Raw genomic sequence first — 23,717 nt, forward strand, 5'->3', positions numbered from 1 at the left:
TTCGGTACGAGGCTAGTGGGTGTGATTTCTCACCCCCTCCCGCCCGCCCCTCTCCGGTTGGTTGACTGAGGTTGTCAAGCTCCCTAGCCGTAGCCTGCGTTCGGGAAGGGCTGCTCCTCGGAAAACTAACGCTAGCTGGCTAGCTCGTACTAAGCTAGCGTTGTGGTGTTCGTTGATGCGTGGATCGGAGGTACTGCTTTCCAGTCAATGCCAAAACGCAAAACCACACGGAAATTGAAATCAGGTAAGGTGAACTAAAGCGACGATAATGCTCCATACATTTTAGCTCCTACGGTTAGCTCACGTTCACTTTAGTGAGCAAATACTAGCGGGTACACGAGTGTGCAGCGGTGGATCCCGACACTCGGTCTTTGTAGTGGATTAACAGATCGCCATTAAAACGTATCTCCACATTACTGCTTTCTGCAGCCAGTTAATTGAGTTAACTAACGCTCTGTTCATGTTGACCAAAGCTCCTGCCTGGTAACGTTAATGTTGGCCAGTGCGGCTCGGTGTCAGTTGTGGCCCTGCAGAGGTGCTTCTTGGCCTAAAATACAGTACTTTAAAAGAACTGTGTAGTTGATGCTCAAAACGTATTGGAAGACAACTGAAGTGATAATGTTGGCAACTTAAGTTGCACATTTGGTTGAACGGTTTCTTTGGGACGTTCTGCGAAACGTTAACATACATTTAAGGATGTTGCTGTCGGTAGATGATGACACATTGGGTTGGGCTGGAACAATAAACGTCCCGTAAACAAATTAACAACAACTATTGGTTTTTGGAAATGGGAGCCAGCATTACTAATTTACGTTAAAATTGCACACTATACATAACGCTGCATCAGCTGAATGTTATTAACCCGAGTTATTGTAGCCGTGTTAACACCCTTTTTTTTTTTTTTTTTTTAACCTCAAGTAATAAGTTAGCATATTGCTGCCTTCCTGCAACGGACGGCCGCGCCGATGCAACGCCTTTAACTTAGGTCAGTAATGTTCTTTATTTATGTGTTGTTCATCAGTTGGCTAATTTGCAGTTAGGCAGCGAGGGATAATATATGGTCATCGCTATTACTTTGTGATAAATCACCCGCATCTGGTTTAGCATTTGTTGCTTACTGAAGTCAAACAGGCCATCGCCGCCCGACCTTGCAGTTTTTACAGGCTAAGGTCCACTTAAAGATTAGAGAACCAAATAAATATACTGATAGGTCGTAATCAAATCAACTGTGCACCGTCGGGTTTAACGAGATTGTTAGTATGTGAATAAGTGGATTTCTGGAGGCCACGCAACTCCATAGCACTCCCTGCAATTGCGGAAGAGCAGCTGAGTCTAGCGGTGGTTATGTTTTTTGGCATTATATGCTATGGGCTTTGATTTCTGTCAGGAAATTCAGCTTACGTTTACTCTACTTATTCAGGATGTTGTTAAATCACAAGCGTTGTAAATATAGAGACGGTACATTTCTTTCTTCAAAACTAGCTCGTCCCTCCCTGCAGGCCTACACTTTCAAGCCTGCTAGCAAGCTAACTAGCGGACAGCCGTCTGCAAGATGGCGTTTAGCTGCATCTTCTGAGATTTCCATCAGTGCAAGTCATATTATCATTACACTGTGTAGCGTTTAGTAAATGTATAAATCAAATTAGACGAAGTTGGATACTAATAGTCCTATCCTTTCTGTTTTGCCACATTATGGTGCCGAACTGCAATTCATTTTTCTCGTGAAATATGTGCAGAGCCTCAGTAGCCCAGCCCTCTAAGCATATTCGAGTAACACAATGACTAAAACGGCTATCCAAATAGCATGCAAACTAGCCGACTGTTGTAGGCAAATCACAGAACTGCACACAGTGGCTAAGTCAACTATCGGCACAGAGCACATATGGGTAAACACTTGGGTAAACCTGTGCACAGACATCATTTAGAAAATATGCACGTTAGGTATGTTGATCAATTGCTTTGTACTCCTAGCTATCGGTCGTAATACATTGTCTTAACATAACTTTTAAGTGTGCCTATTGGTATGTATTTCGTAAATTATATACATAGACACCTTCCTTGAAAATGCAACTTCATCTTAGTGTATTAAAGCAAGAGTGGTAACTATACAGTAGCTGGTCACACTAGACAACTGAAAGAGAGGGACTGTACTAAGTTTGGGATTTCACTGGCAGTGTTAAAATCCAGGCACTTTCTTTAAGCATGTTGTGTGTAAAATAATTAAGATTAAACTCATCCTTTTATGATTGGGAAAACATATTTCTAATGCCTGGAGTGGCTTTGCCAGCTGTTTGTGAGTGGACATGGATAGGATTAGAGACTCATTGACGGAGGATTTTAGCTTTTAGGATTATGTAGTTGCTCAGTGATATTGCTGGTTATGGCTTTTTCTATGATCCAGCTTTAGACCTGTGAAACCTTGCATTATCATCGTCTAACAGTACAGATAAATAGACCTTTGAGAACAGATGTAAACTACTGGAAATATAAACTAGCAGAAATACAGACCAAGGGACCTGAGAACAGCTAGTGAGCTACAACTCCAAGCTGTTTGCCACTGCTCATTGTTTATCATGCAGTCAGCTGACCCTGATCAGGCGCTTGGAAAGGAGAAGTGATGAGGGAGAGGAACTCCTTAACTGTAAGCATCCACAGAGGCCAATGGGAAATAATATTTCTGAATGTGAAATATTTCAAACTTGGGCGTATAACATCACTCCAGGCTATCCCACTTTTGGATTTAATGTATCAGTTTTACGGTTTGGTATACAAACGGTAAAGAATGAAATTGAATTGCATCTAGTAATTATTTGATTGAGAATAAAGTGTGAATTCAACATATCTCTAAAGTCAATACATTTAATTAATAGCCCATTTGAGGAGATCAACAATTAGTAGCGACTAGCCTCACATTTGATGAATTTAAACTGCGTTTGAAAGCTAAATAATTACTTTAGTGTTGAATGGAAATTTATGTCGTCTTTTCTTCGTTAAATACATGTTGATACATTAATTATACTGTGTGGACAGAAATCTGCATAACAATCAACTTCAGTTTTCTCACTGAATAAAAATAAATACAATTTAGAATATTTTAAAACGATAAGTTCAGAGGTTTTCACGGTGAGAATGGCATTATGCTGTCCCCTGATGATACTCCATTATAATTACATTCATGACACAATTATTAATAGATTAATGAGTGTAAGAGGATAACTGTAAAAAGGTCAACCAATCAGAGGACCTATAGGATAACAGTAAGGTAGAGAAGATGTTCAGTCTTGTTCTGGAACCTCCAGTGACATAGGCCTACTGACTGATATACACCAGGTAAGGTAACTGGGAGTTACTGGTGCATTGCTGTTTGCAAACTGCGATAAATATTAATTTGATTTTAGTTTTACAACAATGTAATATTGCACTTTGAGCTGCTTCCTGCATTATGCAAACATCTGCTTTGTTTGTTTTTTCAAGATACAATATCAAGGGGGCAATACATTTACACAGGAGACAGCTTGCACAGACCATAGTTTGTATCCGTGATGAGCCACTATGTACTTAAAAGATGTGGTTTCTGGGTTGTAATCTCCCAATGTCATTTAAATTATCTCCAGAAAGTTGCCTTTTGGAAGTCCTTTTTAAGATTAACTCAACAGTGTTCTTACTTCAGTAAAATAATCTGTATTGTTGTTACTTCTGATCAAAATTTGATATGCAGTTTTCTAAGTGTGGTCATAAATTACGTGTTTGTTTAAGTACCACTAACACAATATGTAACATTTTTATCATACATAAACTCACACACATATAAAGAGTATATTTACAATTTTTTACTTATTGCACTTTTGTTGGATCTGAGCAGAAAGTTATCTATTACTGCAATAATTAAAAATAAGACTGTATATTCATGTGGTTGCATTTCAAAAACAGTTTTTTTTGTATTGCTTCAAATAAGTAGACGTGGACTTTGCATGTATCATCAAACAGACGGATTATACAACGTGCTACATACATTGATATAGCAAATGCTCATTGATAATTTAAGTAAAATTAGAATTGTGGACTAATTTTTGTTTTCTTTCTCAAAAGGTAACTTTATTTTGGTTAAGGTTATCTGAAAATACAGTTTATGTGGAGTGTTGTTAGGGTGTCTTAAATTTTACTCTATCCCAGTGCGTGTAAATTAAGTCTGTGTCTTGTACAGGATTATGTGCATTATTATGCCATTATGGCTGGAGGATTTCTTGTGATTTGCTTTAGATTCCCTAAAATAAGGATCAATGAATGGACTTGAAATATTGTATTTCTTTGCTTTTAATAAGAGAGACTGGATGTAGTTCAAGATATTGTAATTATATTTGGAACATTCCTTTGTCTTTAAATTGTATTGTTTTCGATGAACTTTGAGACAGCCTTGAGGCTCTGTGTTAATATAAGTGGCTTATTGATCACTTGGTTAAAATTATATCCAACGGATTGAGGTCAACAGGATAATGACTGCTTTTCGGATCATTGGAAAGTCATGCCTTAACAAGATTTGTCTGGCAATCTAAATTGTGCTGTCAGGATTATGTTGGTGACATTGAGGTTGGAAAGTAAGGTTGAATCGTTACCTTTTATGTTTAAAATATTATGTACTAGTACGTTGACCCATTTTAGTTGATTGAAAAGTCAGTTAACGTTTTCGTTAACTGGCTGAAAGTCCTTCTCTACCATAACCTTCTTGAAAGATTTGTTTGTGTTTTTTTCAGGCCCTCTCTGCTCACGGAAAATATGACTTAATGTATTTCCCCAAAGCTTTGGGGCGAATGGTGAAGATTTATGCAAATAGTTAAAGTGTTTCTCTTTTTTCTTTTTTAGATCAACAAGTGCCCCGGTAATTGGAGAAAGGTAATTGAAAAAGCAGAATAAAATGAGTGAACTGGACCAGTTACGCCAAGAGGCAGAGCAGCTCAAAAACCAGATCAGAGTGAGTAGCAAGTGTTTTTTTTTTTGTTTTTTTTTAACCATCTGTTTTTGTTAAAAATCTCATTTACAAATCAAGTAGGAGTTAAGCCTATACAACAACAATATATGTGAGAAATCATGCCCTAAAGATTTGAGTTTTTCTTTTGTTCAGGATGCCAGGAAAGCATGTGCAGATGCCACATTATCACAGGTAACTATTAACATGATGAGCTTTGTCTTGGGTTGAAGAGCATTTGGTCTGAAATTAACCAAGTACTTTTTGTTTTGCAGATCACAGCTAATATCGACCCCGTTGGCCGAATCCAGATGCGTACAAGACGAACGCTGCGGGGTCATTTGGCTAAAATCTATGCCATGCATTGGGGAACAGATTCCAGGTAAAGTATCTGCCATAGTTTGAGTTATGGAGTAAAATGAAGTTTTGTTTGTTTTTGGCGTTCAGTTCTTGCTTGTCAAATGTTGATCAAAGTGAAATGTATGTGTATTTTTACATTGTTTTACATTGCAGGAATCTTTTTCTTCAGTTTTTGGTTTATGATTCTAGAAAATAGTTGTGATGACTCTGGTTGTGGTGGTGGTGTTAATATTGCTGTTTTCATTTTTGTAGGCTCCTGGTCAGTGCCTCTCAAGATGGCAAACTCATTATTTGGGACAGCTATACCACAAATAAGGCAAGTCATGTTTTATTTTGTTCTGACAGGGATTAATTAAGTAATGGTTGAATCTGCAAATGTTGCAGGAAAAGCAGATGCAGATGAATGATATGGGCCTGGTTTCTGGTGCTTCACATCAATTACTATCTCTGAGTAGTTTCATATTGTTCCTGCTCCACTATGTTTTAGAACGTGCACCTATTATGTAGCCCATACGGTTCTACTAGAAGTAGAAGGAGGGTAGCTAACTCTGCCCATGCTGAATTCATTTTGAATACATTTAAAAGGGTTGCAGATCAGCTCAGAGAAGCATTTGTGGCCTCTGCCCTGGGGCTGCTGTGCAGTGAGTGGGATGGGTAGATGTGGTGCACAGTTTGTGTATCTAATAAACAATTTGGCAGCACATTTAAAAATGTAGAATTATTCTATGTTGAGTTCTAGTATATTAAAGAAGCTTTTTTTTTTTGGTGACGCAAAAAAACCCCATTGATATTGAGTTTCATGCAGCGACCAATAAATCCAACTAGGAATTAAAAGATTAAAAAGTAATTATTGTGTATCTCATAACCTACAGAGAAGATTGCAGGTCAGACTGAGATTAGTGTTGTGTACCTTAATTTGTGTAGGTACTCAGAAATGGAAACACTGCTAGTTTCTTCTTTTTATTTATTTATTTATTTTCTTATTAGGCTGCTACATTATGCTATCGGAGTGGCAATAAGTAGCAGCTTATTGATTGATACATACTTTCATGTTTCCAACGAGATGGAAAAGATATGTGCATGAATATACAGGATGCTGTCTTATTTTCTAAACGGTACATTCTGTGCTCATTCGACTTGCTCTTGTGCCAAGGGTGCTTCACTAGGCTACCTGGCCTGGATGTTACTCTGATTTTGGGCTGTGTGCACACGAGCAGTGGGAGTCCCAATAACGAGTTCAGCATTAGAATTAGTTAAGTACCCACAGGCAATGACGCTGGTTATGGATATTATACCTGAACAGATTATAATGAAATCCTGGTATTTTCATCGTGCGTAAATAGGGTTGAAAGTTATTTTAATGAAAACTTCTTCAAATAATATTGCTAACTTAAAAAATACTTTTTTTTTGATAGTTACTACGTGCTAGCAAATGTAGCGACTGTAAAATGGGCCTTTTTTAGAATTAACGTATTTGTGCGTGTTGCCACTTTTGTTGTAGGTTCATGCCATCCCACTTCGATCTTCCTGGGTCATGACCTGTGCATATGCACCTTCAGGAAATTATGTGGCCTGTGGTGGTTTAGACAACATCTGCTCCATCTACAACCTGAAAACACGCGAGGGAAATGTACGTGTGAGCCGTGAGCTCGCTGGACATACAGGTATATGATCTACTTTTTCTATTTCTAATTATATATCTGACATAACATTATATATTAATTGATTCTTTGAATATCAGGATACCTGTCCTGTTGTCGCTTTCTTGATGACAACCAGATTGTTACAAGCTCTGGAGATACCACTTGGTAAGTGAAAGTGTTGCCTATATTGAGTTGCTTTATGGATGTTGCAAAAATATCAAACGTGTATCTTGATTGTGTATTTAAATTTATAGTGCACTTTGGGACATTGAGACTGGCCAGCAGACGACCACATTTGCTGGACACACAGGTGATGTCATGAGCCTGTCATTGGCCCCTGACTCACGGTTATTCGTCTCTGGTGCTTGTGATGCCTCTGCTAAACTCTGGGATGTTCGAGAGGGCATGTGCAGACAGACATTCACTGGCCATGAGTCTGACATCAATGCCATCTGTGTAAGTTGTTTAAGAAATCTGTACTTCATGGGATGTGTTTTTATATAGATGTACTTTTTGTTTTTGTGTATTCCTCTATTGTGCTATAATGATCTTTTTTAAATATTTTTGTATCTGTAGTTCTTCCCTAATGGCAATGCCTTTGCCACGGGCTCCGATGATGCCACCTGCAGGCTTTTTGATCTGCGTGCTGATCAGGAATTAATGATCTACTCTCATGACAATATCATATGTGGAATCACCTCCGTTGCATTCTCAAAGAGTGGCCGTCTTCTTCTGGCGGGATATGATGACTTCAACTGTAATGTGTGGGACACACTAAAAGCTGACCGTGCTGGTAAGCAATTGAAGCATGATCTTAAAAAGCAGCCCTATTTTTGTAATGTGTAGGAGAATGCGCTTGTGTCAATAATTACTTAGGATAAGATGTACTTTCTTGCTGTCTTGTAGACTAAATTACAATTGTTGTACTTGTCTAGGTGTATTGGCTGGACATGACAACCGCGTTAGCTGCCTGGGAGTTACTGATGATGGCATGGCAGTTGCAACAGGATCCTGGGACAGTTTTCTGAAGATCTGGAATTGAAACCTGAAGGTTCTTTTTTTTTTATATTATTATTATTGTTCCATACATTGGTAACTGAGGCTATTCTATAAAGTACTGGTCCAAAACCTGTAGCTGCACATTTTTTGAAGCCTCATCTTTTGCTTGGCTGGAGCAACTTTTTCCCCTTACAGGTTTGAGTGCGTTGTGGGTTCAATTCAATATATTTATGTTTCTTAGTCTTTTGCTGGGCTGCATAATTCAGACACCTGTCGGCTTGAAAGGATCATGGATTCTTTATATATATATATATAAATATAAATATAAATATAAATATAAATAAAAATAATGGACGTTTCAGCCACTTGCACTAAAAACAATCCGAAAAGCGGATCCGGGCCATCACGTCTTCTTCCATGTGCAGATGATATCACAACCAGTTTACACTAAATCATTGTCAGGCGACAGCTGCTGGGTGGCATTTCAGCCACTGCTTGCAGCAGATATAGGTAGTAGCCGGTCACAGGTTACATTTACTCCCCTACATATACTTGCAGAACTTTTTTTTTGAGTAGTGTTAATGCAGCATAACTTTTTACTCTTACTTAAGTAAAAAACATTACTTTTTACTCTGTTACATTTGGGTACATCATCATTCACGCTACTTTTATTTCCATGCATTCATGATCCGTTACGGAGAAGGTGGCTAACTAGACCCAGGTCTGCTAGCACTATTATCCTAGCACAACCATGCCACCATGTGACTGTTAAAAGCAGCATGGCTGAAGTTACAGCAGGAGTAAAGTTAATGTTATGGCTTTCAATAGCTCTAACAGTTAAAATGTACAGGCGCCATAACAGCGGGCAGTGCAGGGGGCTCCGTCTGTGTCTTGAAGTCAGAACATCATAGACTTGGACTGACTGTCTGTGTTAATGCTGATAAGTGTAATAACATTCACACACAGGGCTCTCAAGTTTTCAAGACGGGTAAGAGTGACATATCCTCCTCTCTCTCTATTGGCTGATGAGTGGCACCTCACGGCAGAATTCCAGGGGATTCGGGGGAGATGTGCTTGATTCCTCCATGGTGAGGGCAGCGCGACCAGGTCATGTTTGCGCGCTGCGGCACATTAAATAGCCTAGAGTTTTTTTTTTCAGGGTGAGAAATACGATCTGTGGCGGGAGGGCGTGACTTAAGACCGAAATGAGTGACAGTCACGCTCAATGCGTGACACTTAAGAGCCCTGCACACAGTATCATCAACTACTACTACCCCTGCTTTCAGTCGTAAATTTAAATATTCAAGCTAAAGGTATGCAAGCAGTGTGCATATAACTAGTCAGGCTCATTGGTGTGGCCTGATGAAACATGGACACCAAATTATGGGAACTGGGACGTAGGACATGAATCGACACGTGTTGACACTCTTTATATTTAGGTTTTGACATAACAGACGCGGTATAAAATGATCATGCACACTATTTGCTGATTTATTTGCCAAAATATAAGATAATGGGAGACAAAAAGTAAATGTCATTTAAAAAAAGTATTTGGTGCTTGGTCAATACATCTTGGAGTACAAACGGAAACCAGAATACTTCCAATACCAACATAAAACAGGCAAAAAACTGTGAGCTTGTTCTGCAGCTGGTTGCAGATGCAACACAGGCTGCTGCCTCCTACGTTCTTATGTCAATCTGTTAATAGATAGCTTTGTTTAGAGCTTTGCTCGTTAGGTCTTAAATTTACAGAAGGTTAAAAAAGTGGCTACAACTGTAGGTCAAATGAGATCAGCTAAATTCTCAATTTCATATATTTTTTGTTTCTCAGATGTTCTTTTAACTCCAAAGTTGACTGGAAGACCATTACAACTTCAGAATGTTCACAGCATCTTCTTCAACACTGTTTAAACTGACTTGGACACCACAAAAACGAAGGGAAACCAATGCCTTTCCTACACAAAGAAGAGCACAAATGTTTATCACCTAGTTAAGAAAGGATCTCCTGTGGTATCAAATCAGAAACTTGTGCATTCCTTCTTGGACCATTTTATGTTACCGTGAAAGAGAAAACAACACTATCATCCCATGCAAATATGTGCGTCTTGAAAGCAAATGTTGGAGTGTAATTGTACAAATTATTTAACTTTTTTTTTTCTTTTTTAAGAATTCTATTCTGATGGTTCGTTCTTGATGGCTTTCTTTTTGTCATATTTCTTTAGTGGTTTTAGATATGTTTTGAATTACAGCTTGTCTTTCTAATCCAATTAAATCATATAAAACAGATGACCGAAAACATGCAGCAAGTAATGCAGGTAAAAGCTTGGATCATATTACACGAGCAGCTTTCAAAATGTCCATTATGTATTTATATACTAGCTGTTTTTGTTTCATCACAGCCTTTTGCACATGAAGAAGCTTTGCCTCAACTAATACTATGTTAACTAACCAAGCACATGCTATAAGTTATGAATGCTCATTCCAGTACAAAAGGAGTTATTACGAGTAACTTATCCAGTTAACCCCCTTAATTCTTGTACATGCCTTTTGACTTTGGGTGGGAAGGGGTGGGATAGCAAGGTAGGTGCTGAGATAATTGGGGCATGGCTGGATTTTATTATATGGCTGTGGGATTGTATCCACTTTGAGTGAAACACCTCACCTGACTAAATAGACACTTCCTTTGCTTGGGACTGCAGTTGCAACTCTGTGAATGAAATGTACAAATCAATGTCTGAAAATAATAGTCTGATTTAAGTTGAGACATTTAATTTTGTCTGCCATTGGGTTAATTTAGATGTGCATGCTGTAGACTTGCTTTCAATGGTGCAAAATTCTAGAATCGTTTTTTTTTTTTTTTTTTTTCTGAAAAGGAGAGTAATCTATTGATTGAACACAACTGAAGCCAATTTATTTTTGGCTCAAATTCTGGATACATAATGTACTAATACTGGTAACGCTATGCACCAGGGTCAGCAAGAATGGAGAAAGACTTAATATTGACTGCATACTAAGTGTAAATGATGCTTACCAGTTCTATTGATGCCAACTTTTGTAATAATTATAACAATCATTGTAAGAATTCTATCCTCGACAAGTCCTTTTTCTCTCCTCCAAATCTTCACTCTCAATGGAACAAAAACATCCTCTCAAACTGTCCATACTTAAACTTTTGTACTTTTTTTTTTTTTTTTTTTCCCCTTGGTCTTAAATTGAAAATCAGAGCATCTGAATGACAACATTTCACTGTATACAGAAGCACTTTTGTTAAAGTTGTGACATTTTTTCACTTTTCTTTTTTTCTGCGATGATGTACAATAAATGTGACGTATTCGTGTGTGGCCACAAGTGAAAATGCAATTCAACTGAGATGGATTCCCTTTTCTCTTTTCATTAATATTATAGAGCTCTGCACCCTTATGTACCTTTTCACTTTTTGTATTTCATTTCAGTCTGTTGGTGTTACACGGTGAGCTGGATGCAAGATAGATACTGTACTAAATTGTACTGTTATTGATTGAAAAATGTAATAAAAAGCTGTTTGAGATCTCTTTGAGTTGAATCTATGAACTGCAATTGATTTGCAAAAAAAAAATACCTTTTTTATTTGTTTAGTGCTTGAAAATATGGTAAAAATCTGAAACATTAAAAGCAATAACAATATAAACAAGATTACACAACGGTAGGAAAAGAAACAAACATTTTTTGTTTATTGATGTGTCGTTCGGACTTAACGTTTCTCTGCTTTCTAAACAAAGTATAGTAGTTGTGCGAAGACGAATGTCTCAATATTGTTCTGGGAGGGCAATTTATGTTATCATCTTGGAACAAATGCAATTCTCTATCACAGAAATGCGACAAAACACATCGCGACGCTGTGGTTATCATTGCTGAAAAAAGGTGATCTAATAGAGAACCTTTTTAAATTTAAGGTAAATTTTTCCGATCAAAATTTTAAATTGAGACATTTTGCAGCAATCTGTAAGACTCAACTTAATTGGTCTTTATTTAAGAATATGTTTACACGACAAAAAGTGATGTTTCACGATGTCACCCAAAAGTGTAGAAAAAGACTACTGGAGGTGATGTTGATTAAATTATTTGGATTTAATTCACATTTGTACTAATGGCACCTTGATATTGTCCCTACCCCTCAAAGCAATAGGACAAACTAAATATGTATTATAAAACTGGAGCCTAGAAGATTTTAAATACAATGTTGTCCTATATGGAAATTTACTTTTTTTGAATAAAGTTACTTTTGAATGTAATATCTGGTATGTTGGCACAGCTCAGGTCATCACATTGATTAAGACACTTTATACAATACACAAGGAGATGTGCAAAGTATACAAAGAGCAAAATGCATTTTTCACGTTTTTGCCAATGCAAATAGGTTTTCCACTTCAGATCCAACTGAAATGTTACTTGTCTCAAAATGATTTCATTCATGAGAATGATATTTGACTGATTATAGCCCAACCAGTACATTTTACCTGTTGGAATACCATTAAAGGCGCAATACAACTTTATATACTACACCAAAAAATGCAACGGTCAAATGACCTATGTTTTATATAATTATGGTTTTTGCACCTCTTTCCCCAGGAAAACGCTGGAGAAGCAGCTGAAGAACCACAGGACAGCTCATGAGAAGAACTCAGCTGGCATTTTAATGTTTTTATTTTAGGAAATATTGGTATTTTATGGTACACAATTATACTATTTTTAGGATATGTAATGCTAAACTACACTGATTTATTTAATCACATTTTTTAATTTATATAAATCAAAAATGTGATAAAATAAATAAAAATGTGATCAAATAAATAAATCATGTACTATATACGTCTCTCTCTATGTATGTATATGTATGTATGTATATGTATATATGTATATATATATGTATATATATATATATATACATACATATATGTATATATATATATATGTATATGTATATATATATATACATATATGTATATATATACATATATGTATATATATACATATATGTATATATATACATATATGTATATATATACATATACATATATGTATATATGTATATATATACATATATGTATATGTATATATATATATGTATATGTATATATATATATACATATATGTATATGTATATATATATATATACATATATGTATATGTATATATATATATACATATATACATATACATATATGTATATGTATATATATATATATGTATATGTATATATATATATATATATATATATGTATATGTGTATATATATATGTATATATATATATATATACGTATATGTATATATGTATATATATACATATATACATATATGTATACATATATGTATATATATGTATATATATATACATATATGTATATATATATATGTATATGTATACATATATGTATACGTATATATATATATATATATATACGTATATGTATACATATATGTATATATATACGTATATGTATACATATATGTATATGTATACATATATGTATATATATATATATATATATATATATATGTATATACATATATGTATATGTATATATATGTATATGTATACATATATGTATACATATACGTATATGTATATATATATATATATATATATATATGTATATATATATATATATATATATACATATATGTGTATGTATATATATATATATATATATATGTATATATATATATATATATATATATATATGTATATGTATATATATATATATGTATATATATATATATATATATATATATGTATATATATATATATATATATATATGTATATATGTATATATATATATATATATATGTATATATGTATATATATATATATATATGTATATATGTGTATATATATATATATGTATATATATATATATATATATATATATATATGTATACATATATATATATATATATATATACGCCCTTTTGGCCCATTGCAATCGCCATCTTCCCATCTGTGCTACAACATAAAACACGGAAGCTAATGGATGTACTCAATCTACCCTACTCCCTTATGGGGAGGGGTAACCCAAATAAAGTTACATATCAACAACCCAATTAAGTAAGTTGTATTATCTTCGATACAAATAACAAACACATGTATATTGTCAGTTTTGCTTTTACAACTTCATACAGACCACATATGTTCTTACTTGCCTATAATAACGACACACTCTCACTACAACTCCCCACCACCCCCCATTAAATGAAACCGTCCAGTCTCGTGACGTCGTCCTTTTTCGCTTGGTTCAAGCCATTTTGGTAGGCCGTACATGGTAGTTTCATATTTCTCCTCGTGGAACAAAACAAAAAATACTCTCCGCTGCATTTCTAAAAGTGCAATTGAGACGAGAGACGCGTTTTGTTGAAGTTGGACCAATCCACCAGCCACACGAGCAGTGCGAGGACATCGTTTGTTTGTTTGGATCAGTTCGCGTGGGACTGTACGCAGTTTTTATTACGCGGCACAGTTGAACGGCACTCGTCCATCGCTGCCGACTCAGATCCCCGTGGTCCCGTCGAACAAAGGAACGGGGAGGCCGATGCTCGCTCGTGAGCGCGATCGGAACGACTCGTTTTTATGAAATAACTTGAGGTTTAACCCATCCTGAAGTCTTTTTTTTTGTTCTAATATTTTAACTTGACCCGTCTTTTCCTAAAATATAACGAACCGATTAGCTTCGTCGGCTCCCGTTAGCCGTTATTGTGGACAACTGGGTTAGCCGAGCTGTTGACTGCTAACCGTAGCCTTTTGCTTTAAGCGAGAAGTTTTCTGTTTCGGGGCAAAATGGCGGAGGTATATATTCGAGTGGCGGAGGAGGAAAACGAGGAACCCATGGAGATACCGTCTGAGGACGACGGCACTGTTCTGCTTTCAACCGTGGCCGCTCAGTTTCCAGGGGCGTGTGGCCTACGCTTCAGAAGCCCCGTGTCTCAGTGCATGCGAGGAGTGCGTCTTGTGGAAGGGATCCTGCACGCGCCGGAAAACGGATGGGGGAACGTGGTGTACGTGGTGAACTATCCAAAAGGTAGATATCACCATATTGCTTACTTTACCCGAATAGGTATGTGAGGGTATTTATAATTCATGATGTAGCTTCAGTGCACTGAAAATAGATGACAATGACGTGACCTGTGGTTTGTCCACGCCCACAAACGTGCGCGTTGAGACGCTAAATCTATTCACAACAAAGAGAGCAAAACGAGGTCAACGTTTTGTATTTGCGATGTTGGTCATCTATTCAGGCTCATCCTGCAAGAAATGCTAACGCGACATGTTTTATTGAAAGTGGTGGATCCAGTTAACTTTCTTGTTGTTCTACTTCTGGCAAAGATATGGATGTGTTGTCAAAGTATTAGAAAACCCCTAGAGTATAAATAGTGCCATAATCGGGACATCGGCTAAACTAATATATTCAAGTATTCAAATATTGTTTTATTTACATAAACTTTTAAAGTAGGGTTTATTGGAGAGGTTGTCTATGTTTCGTGTACCCAATAAACTATGTGCAGCTGTAAGTTCTAGCAACTGTATAATCATTCAAAGTCCATTACATGAAAGACATGCATGTTACGTTGTATCTGACGGACAGGTTAAAACGCGAAGTAGTCCTCTGTGTTGATAACATTTCAGACAACAAAAGGAAAATGGAAGAAATTGATGCTTCGTCTGCTGTGAAAATGAAGAGGGGGGACATGAAGACATCAGATCTGATCGTACTGGGTCTTCCTTGGAAAACGAGTGAGCAGGACCTGAAAGACTACTTTAGCACATTTGGAGAAGTCATCATGGTCCAGGTATAACACAACTTATAGTAATAGAATACACATTGCTTTGGGTTGTATGTTGTGACAACTGCTCTTCATGGCTCCATGTTTGTTCCCCTCAGGTAAAACGAGATGCCAAGACTGGAAACTCCAAAGGATTTGGCTTTGTGAGATTCACAGAGTATGAGGTGCAAGAAAAGGTGGTCTCCCAGCGCCATATGATTGACGGGAGATGGTGTGACTGCAAGCTCCCTAACTCAAAGGTGAATCTAATTAAGTCCATGTTATTCCTACATATTATGGGGATTTAAACTGTTAACATTATTACTCTATAAGCTGTAGTATTTATTTGTTTCCCCTTTTGTTTACAGCAAGGTCCAGATGAGCCTTTGAGGAGCCGGAAAGTGTTTGTAGGCCGTTGCACAGAAGACATGACCACTGACGACCTACGGCAGTTCTTCATGCAGTATGGTGAAGTCACAGATGTCTTCATCCCAAAGCCATTCCGGGCTTTTGCCTTTGTCACATTTGCAGATGATCAGGTATACTGTTAAATTTGTAGAAAGTACTTCCTGTTGTAGTGGTATCATTTCCCAGATGACCTGATTTATGTCTTCCCCTCGCCCCCCTCTCATAGGTTGCCCAGGCTCTTTGTGGAGAGGACCTAATAATCAAAGGTGTCAGTGTTCACATCTCAAATGCTGAGCCCAAACATGGAAATAGGCAGTTTGAACGTACGACACGGTTTGGGAATGGTTTTGGAGCTCAAGCATTTGGTGGTGGTGGTGGTGGTAGCAGCCGTAGTGGGTTAGGGAGCAGCGCTAACAGTAGTCTGGCTAATTTTGGTTCCTTCAGTCTGAACCCCGCTATGATGGCAGCTGCTCAGGCTGCCCTGCAGAGTAGTTGGGGGATGATGGGTATGCTGGCTAGCCAGCAGCAGACTGGCAGCACCCCAGGCAGCGCTTCCAGTGGAACAAGTTCTAGTAGGGACCAGAGTCAGTCTTTCAGTACAGGCAACAGCAACTACGGCGCCAGCTCAGCCAGTCTTGGCTGGGGAACAGGGTCAAACTCTGCAACCAGCGGTAGTGGGTTTAGTTCAGGTTTTGGGTCCAGTATGGAGTCAAAGTCATCCGGGTGGGGTATGTAAGTTATAATATTTGTATGGTAAGTATTGTGACAGATGAGTCTTTTCAAAAATTTATTTCTGGTGTTGATGCGTATCTGAAAAACTTAACACTTTTGTGGAAGATGTTTTGTACATTTGGAAAAACTGCTAAAGATTTAATTTAGAAAGTGTTGAAGTGAATAGTTTACCAGGATGTTTGACTAAAGTGCTATTTCTGATGTCTCATTTGTTTGTATCCATTTCAACTGGATTCTCTAATGCATGTATTGTTATAATGTGATAACCATTTTGAAAATGCATGAATGTTTGTGGTTCACCATTATCCGGCTTTGTCATCAACTTAAAAGGCAATCTTGCATTGGGAAGAATCTGGTTGAAACCTAAATGTTTTTTAAGTGCAACTTTATTTACAGTCAAGTTCTGTGGAAAAGCCTTCATTGAAATCTCTTCTGCAGTTCACCTCTCTTCCATTTTCCTGCGAGGAAGCTCCTCTTTGGCAGCATTCTTGGGGTGATATCGGTATCATTCTCCCTCTTCCCACCTGTAAATGCAATGCCATCAAAGAACGGCTTCACTCCGCATGTTCTGAGAGACGGTGGGTGTTTTCACTTTTATCCACTTTTAAATGGAAAGAACTGCGCAACTGACATTTTAAGAACTGAGTGCGATTGAGGATGGCTTGTGACGAAGAGTGAAGCGATGAGTGAGCGAACGGAGAGACGCGTGAAACGGACTGGTTGTGCAGTGAAAGAGCCCAATTTGACTGCTTTTTGAATGTGTGAGTGGAAGCTGCAGATGCTACGAGCACCTCCCCTAACATGGACATTCTTTAAGTAGTACTTCAAGATTTTTTTTTTTTTTAATCTACAAGTTTTTCCTTACTTTTTATTAAGTATGTCGATCAAGTGCAGAAATATCAAATTGTAGTGGAATGTTGTGATGAATATTTGTATTGCTTATATTATCTGATTTGAATGCTGTATGGTGTGTGCTTTCATGTTCTTGAACTGATCTGTGTGTACTTGATGTGGATGACACCTGCTGAAGACTCTGGGGGACGCGAGTGATAGTGTGAGAACGTGGAGTGGTGTGTAATGGTTCCCAGTAGCTCTTGTGTTGTTTGTGAGGTGTTTAAAAACATGTCAAATGAAGGGAGTTCTATAATAAAGTTCATTTGAATAGATGCTTAGTTGATATTAATTGGGTCAATTTGTCAAATAAAAAAACATCTAATTCGATTCACATATCTAGGGACCTTGGGCTCTGCTGGTCGAGGTCTCCGTTTGAACCCTGACTGAAGTCTGTTCTGAAGGAAGAAGATGGAAATTCTAACACTTTCAGTGTGTGGCCTTCTCAGACATGACATGGGGTAGTACCTGTCTTTTTGCTGCTTTTTGATAGCTTGTCGGAGTTAGTCCCTTTTTGATTATCCACAGCTACTTTTAAATTGAGGGAAGTTCGGGGGGGGGGGGGGGGGTTCTTTGTATGTAGATGAGCTCAACAATGTGTTTTTTTTTTTTTTTTTTGTCTTTAATTTGGCTTGAGTAATACAACTAATGCCACATTGCTGAGCTTTGTAATTGGTAATTTTTAGATGACCGTATGCACTTAGTGCTGCTTTATTAGCTACACCTGTACAATCTATTGCAAATCAGTACAACAGTCCTGTCATTTCTACATTCAGGGAGTTTAAAATGTTTTGTTTAGACGGTAACAAATGTGTAAATTCAATCATGTTTAACAGTGAAGTCATAGATTGTGCTGTACTGTACATTATTTTGGGATGTTTCTAATTTTTGGTTCTCCTTGTTTACATGAGGGGCAGAATATTAGAGACAACTGAATATACTTCAGAGCAGTACAACAGCAACACTATGGAGGTCATAGGTTAACGTATCAACAAAAAAAATTAAAGAAATCAAAAGTAGACATGTGATGGATTTATTGCATTTGATTATACAGGTGTGCCTAAAGTGGGCAGTCTACATAATGGATAGTTTGCCTGACACGAAGTGTAAAGTACGTAGATCATTTGTGGAGGTTTGAAAGAACGAGGCAGGTATATCATTTAGTTTGTGTAGTTTGTCAATTTGACAAAAGCTTTATTTATACTTTATAATCCAATCATACATCATTGCATGTCATACTAGTGTCAATGCACTACAATATGACATTGCATCAACAGGACCCACAAGTGATAAATTGAAGTTATTTCCTCAATCCTCAGAAAATGTAGGCAAAAAAAAGATTTAATTCTGTGGAATCCTTGAAAGTTGAAATGCATAAGTACCATAAAATAATGACTGGCACCTTTGACACTTAACTTATTGTCATGTATTAGTCGCCTTTAATGTTTATTTGAATGTTGAGCATTGCGGGTCTGTGTCTTGTCCTTATTCTCTGCTCTCCTCCGTGTTTCTGCTCTTCCTCTTCCCAGTATTCTTCTTTTTCAAATCCCTCTGCTCCTGGTTCAATTCTTCACTTTTATTTTGTATGTAGATAGACTGAAATAAATAAAAGCCAAATTAAACATTACATTTTCTGTCTGCTGTAGAATGTATACTCTACATAGCTTCAGTATTCTGCATTCATAGGATGAAATGTGTTTGAGTGGCCGACATTGACTGGTAACTGAAATCTATTGGATTTGGAGGCTGATGAGTTAAAGACAAAGTGTTGTGTAATGCCTTTCTGACAACATCATTGAAATAACTCACCAGAGCAGTACTACGACGCGCTATGAGCTTTACGTCGTCTGAAGACACCGTGCTTCTTTTAGCATGCCTGAAATCAAAGAAAAAATTTGTTAATTTGATGTATTATGCAACATGTAGATTATACTAGTTTTACGAGTTTAGACTGACAAATGAACAAAAGACCTCACTGGGTATTTTATGAATGAAAAGACAGCACATGGTTAACTCATCTGTTGATATGGTAACAAACATACAGATTCTCACCTTGCAAAGGCCTCCAGGTCTTTAGCAAATACATCTGAAAGAAGTAAGCAGATGTCGAGTTTAGATTGACTTGTGGCAATTATCAAATATAGTTATGACTTAATGGTATTTTGTCCAGCTGTATACTTTTACATACATGAGTGCACTTATATATAGTATGTCATTTTGATGATTTTTTTTTTTTACTTTTCATACGGTCAACATGGCAGCAGTCTATGTGAAGCTGGATAACTCAAATTAATTATGGTTTTCTTTAGGAACAAAACTTTCTAAAGCTTTGTTTCCACATTTCATTTCATCTGTTAACAGCCAGACACACAGAGGAAGCAGAGTGGCCATGAGACGGAGAGGAGTGTGTTATGTGTTGTGAGAGGACATAAATAAGCTCATAATAATAAGCTGTGACCAAATGCAGAAGACAGGGTTGTGTAGCACTGCTCCATATCTACTGTACATCTATCAATAACAGTAGCAGCTATCCCATGTGTTGTACACATTTTAGTACGACTTTACTGGAATAACTTTTGTTTTATTTTGTGCAAATTGAAATAACTGCACAAAATAATCAAACAAAACATTTAATTATTCTGCAGGATTTCTGAATTATTGAGGTAACATTCTGAAGGATCACATGATATTACGGTAAATGTAATGCCACTATGTTAGTCCTTATGGTAATATTTCAGTGATTATGGTTAATTATTTATTTTACATTTTGAGGGGATTTTTGGCTTAATAAAAACAGAAAGACATCAAAGAGCTGACAAGAAATGAGTTGAGACATATGACCTGCAACAAAGTCCTAGCTGGACTCAAACTCGACAGCACCAAGAAATAATAATAGTAGAATATGTTGATGCGGAGACATCTGTGTGTGCGTTTTGGTTTCTTTGGTTGGTTACTACACCTTTGCCAGCGGCAACATTAAACTAATGATTACACAGACACATCACTGCAAACTACAACAAGATAATCTATAGAAGTCTCTCTGATTTAATACAATTATGTAAAATGCCATTCTGCATAATGAGTACTTTTACTTTCAGAGCTATTATTACTTAACACAAAATGTACAAATATACCTAATAAAAAGTGGGAACTGATTCAAAGTTGAACAAATATTGCAACTGGTGTAATTATGCGTTTAATGGTGTAATTATGCGTTTTGATATTTTAGTACACCGATAGAGATTTTAAAACCATGGCTCTGTTGGACAGATAACAGAACACAGTTTGTTTCACTGAACAAATAATACAAAATTAAAAAAACGGCAGCAGCAGGAAAACAGTTGTGATTCACAAGTTGAAACTATAACTTACACTTGACAAGAGGATGCCTATGAGCTTGAACATGTATTATTGTATGTACAGTATATCTCTGATGGTGTATCCATGGACTAATATCCTTTGACTAGTACCAGTGGCCTAGTATCACCGGACTAGTGTCCCTGTTGACACCAAACCCACCGCATTGTCTGAACGTCGTCTCGGCTATCGCTGCGATGACTTGTCGGCTGAGCTCTCTCCGGTGCTCCTCTCCCGTCCTCAGACACATGCGACCCACAGCATAATGGACTGCTGCCTTCAACCTCTGACATCACAACAATGAATCAGATAACAAGAAAACAATGGAGATGTATTGGCTGCCAAAAAGATATGTAGCGAGCTAATGTCAGCCAAACGTACACGTCCAACAACGCTCTCACCTGCCGAGTCTCGTCTTGGTCAACGGACATTTTCTTTCAATCACAGCGGCTTCAATTGAGTAAGAAAGTTGGGATGATTCTCACAGGATTAATGTGTGACAGAAGAAACAAGACGCGGTTTGCGAACACATATTTCAAGTGAAAAACAAAAACTCGCGGCACAAGTTCACACCAACAACTTCCGAGTTTATTTGAATGTTTAATATACAGCACCACCGTGTGGTCCGGAGGAGGTACTTCAACGTGGATACATTTAATCACACACTAGCCCAAATTACATGCTCTCTATGAAGTATGTAAACTACATTGTGTGGCTTTTAATGCCATCTAATTTCTTGAAAATGCTGTGATTGAACTTCTCTGAAATCTGACAAGATCACAGAGCCCGTTTATAAATTTGCTTGCAGACTTGATCCTCACAAGTAAGTTCCTGAGGAGAGAAAATATGAAGTTGTAAAATTATCCAACATACTTTAGTAAAACAAAAAAGTTCATATCATTGTAGGACTTCTATCAGTTTTCCGGGGGAGCAACTTTTCTTGTGCATAAGCAATTACTATATATATGTTCTATTCACATGAGTCCACAACATACTATAAAGAATGAGAAAGTCCTCTGAATTAAAAGTGTTAATCACAAACACTAACTGGACTGTAAGGGCCACCAGAATAAAGACTATTGTCATACCAGATGAAGCTCATCTCCATGAATCCAGTGAGTCCAGCCTCGGTTCTTCTTTTCTCCTTTCTGAACACACACCAGCTTATCATTTTCCCAGTTGACCACAGTCTGATAGAACACACAGGAAATATATATTTTCATAATTAAGTACAGCCACACAAAACAGTCATTTGTTTTCATTTTTTGTCTGGTGCCTTGTGGGGTAGCGATCATCACATAAAAATGTGTGACTAAAATATTACATTTTACTAAAGCTTTTACCTGGCAAGACCTGTTATCCATCCCTATCGTCACCTCTTTGAACTCTTCTCCAATTTTGAATGCGCTTTCGTAGTTTCTGAAAGTCGTGAATGTCCTGACTGTGAAACAATCTCCGTCTTGCTTAATCACTTTCTGGGGCTTCAACATTGAGGCAATCTTGCGAGTTGCAAAATCAATGCCTGTGTGTCAAAGTGAGAGGAATTTCTGTCATGCTCTGTTCTGAAAATAAATTAACGTTAACTTTCACTATGACATGTAACACTCTTTAGGACATCCACACAAAGAAATGCTCACTGCTGATGAATAAAGTACTTTCTCATTTAATTTACTATGACAGACAATTTTACATTCACAAGCGTTAACCTGCTCCATCCACTACACATACATGTATTCCTCATATAAATTAAAAAATCCATTTAAAGAAAACGCTCATATTTTAAATCCGGAATAAAGAACCAGTGACACCTACCAAGAGAAACCATGTATCCCTGAAAATTGACATTGCTGACAATGTCCCACGTCCCGCTGTAGTCGACAGGCATCTTTAGACGTTGGACTCTGCGACTCTCAAATGCAAAAGCATCAGGAGCAAACAGATTTATAGGTAATGGAAGGAATGCTTCATTGTGTGTCAATATGGGGCAAGGGTGATGTGTTGCTGCATGCAGCTATTTTGGACACATACAAAAGAGGAGCACTGGAGGGAGGAACAGGACTTTTTACACATAATATGAGGAAATTATTCTTTTCCTGTTAAGACAAAAGCCTCTACACACGGAGTTATTCTTACATTTTTACAAGGATACTGCATCTTCACTTCACATCACTTTCATACCGCCAGCTTTGACCAAAAACCACAGCAGCCTAATAATCTTCAAGCTTATATGTAGGTCCAGATGTTCAGCTTGCAGGGGATATAATATCTCTACATGTGCAGCGTGACATACAATCCTCCCTCCTGCTCACATTTGGAGCTGTTGGCTCCTCAGCAGCACACATCCAGCCATCAGGAGTAGTGTCACAGTAAAGTCTGCCCAAGTGTGTACCATCCATGTTCCTCTACGTGCTGATCTTCATGGCGTATCATAGCTGCAGACGGATACCAAGGAATCAGAGGTTAAAATTGTAAGTGCTGTTTTCATTAGTCATGTTTCTGTTTTGATCCGATAGAAGAAGAAAAACACCTTGTATGTCCTTACAACTGGTTTTACTATGTTTTATTCTA

General features: G+C 37.2%; 4 protein-coding genes across 5 annotated transcripts; 2 read left to right on the plus strand and 2 right to left on the minus strand.

The window, feature by feature from the left end:
• Nucleotides 1–102: 102 nt before the first annotated feature.
• Nucleotides 103–11,516, plus strand: gnb1b (guanine nucleotide binding protein (G protein), beta polypeptide 1b). Its single transcript, XM_079218358.1, has 11 exons — nucleotides 103–244; nucleotides 4,861–4,969; nucleotides 5,120–5,158; nucleotides 5,239–5,345; nucleotides 5,576–5,639; nucleotides 6,825–6,987; nucleotides 7,065–7,131; nucleotides 7,221–7,422; nucleotides 7,543–7,759; nucleotides 7,902–8,017; nucleotides 9,797–11,516. Exons 2-10 carry the CDS (start codon nucleotides 4,913–4,915, stop codon nucleotides 8,006–8,008), a joined length of 1,023 nt encoding a protein of 340 aa, XP_079074484.1. The 5' UTR covers nucleotides 103–244; nucleotides 4,861–4,912; the 3' UTR covers nucleotides 8,009–8,017; nucleotides 9,797–11,516.
• A 2,798-nt stretch (nucleotides 11,517–14,314) lies between these two features.
• tardbpb (TAR DNA binding protein b) lies at nucleotides 14,315–18,336 on the plus strand. 2 transcript variants are annotated; one of them, XM_079217735.1, is made up of 6 exons: nucleotides 14,315–15,019; nucleotides 15,601–15,788; nucleotides 15,881–16,021; nucleotides 16,130–16,300; nucleotides 16,396–17,479; nucleotides 18,136–18,336. In XM_079217735.1, the coding sequence occupies exons 1-5, from the start codon at nucleotides 14,779–14,781 to the stop codon at nucleotides 16,903–16,905; spliced, it is 1,251 nt and encodes a 416-aa protein (XP_079073861.1). In that variant the 5' UTR covers nucleotides 14,315–14,778; the 3' UTR covers nucleotides 16,906–17,479; nucleotides 18,136–18,336. The 2 variants fall into 2 exon arrangements, with proteins under 2 accessions (XP_079073861.1, XP_079073862.1); XM_079217736.1 differs by having other exon boundaries at nucleotides 15,625–15,788.
• Nucleotides 18,337–18,424: 88 nt separating this feature from the next.
• On the minus strand, nucleotides 18,425–21,623 carry cenps (centromere protein S). The gene is made up of 5 exons (XM_079217785.1): nucleotides 21,551–21,623; nucleotides 21,312–21,435; nucleotides 19,845–19,878; nucleotides 19,602–19,668; nucleotides 18,425–19,388 (listed from the first exon to the last, which is right to left on the minus strand). The coding sequence occupies exons 1-5, from the start codon at nucleotides 21,578–21,580 to the stop codon at nucleotides 19,278–19,280; spliced, it is 366 nt and encodes a 121-aa protein (XP_079073911.1). The 5' UTR covers nucleotides 21,581–21,623; the 3' UTR covers nucleotides 18,425–19,277.
• Nucleotides 21,624–21,778: 155 nt separating this feature from the next.
• On the minus strand, nucleotides 21,779–23,037 carry rbp7b (retinol binding protein 7b, cellular). The gene is made up of 4 exons (XM_079218962.1): nucleotides 22,962–23,037; nucleotides 22,493–22,671; nucleotides 22,238–22,339; nucleotides 21,779–21,980 (listed from the first exon to the last, which is right to left on the minus strand). Exons 1-4 carry the CDS (start codon nucleotides 23,032–23,034, stop codon nucleotides 21,927–21,929), a joined length of 408 nt encoding a protein of 135 aa, XP_079075088.1. The 5' UTR covers nucleotides 23,035–23,037; the 3' UTR covers nucleotides 21,779–21,926.
• Between the last annotated feature and the right edge of the window lie 680 nt (nucleotides 23,038–23,717).

This window comes from Taurulus bubalis (assembly GCF_910589615.1).
Source record: "Taurulus bubalis genome assembly, chromosome: 5".
Taxonomy (NCBI): Eukaryota; Metazoa; Chordata; class Actinopteri; order Perciformes; family Cottidae; genus Taurulus; species Taurulus bubalis.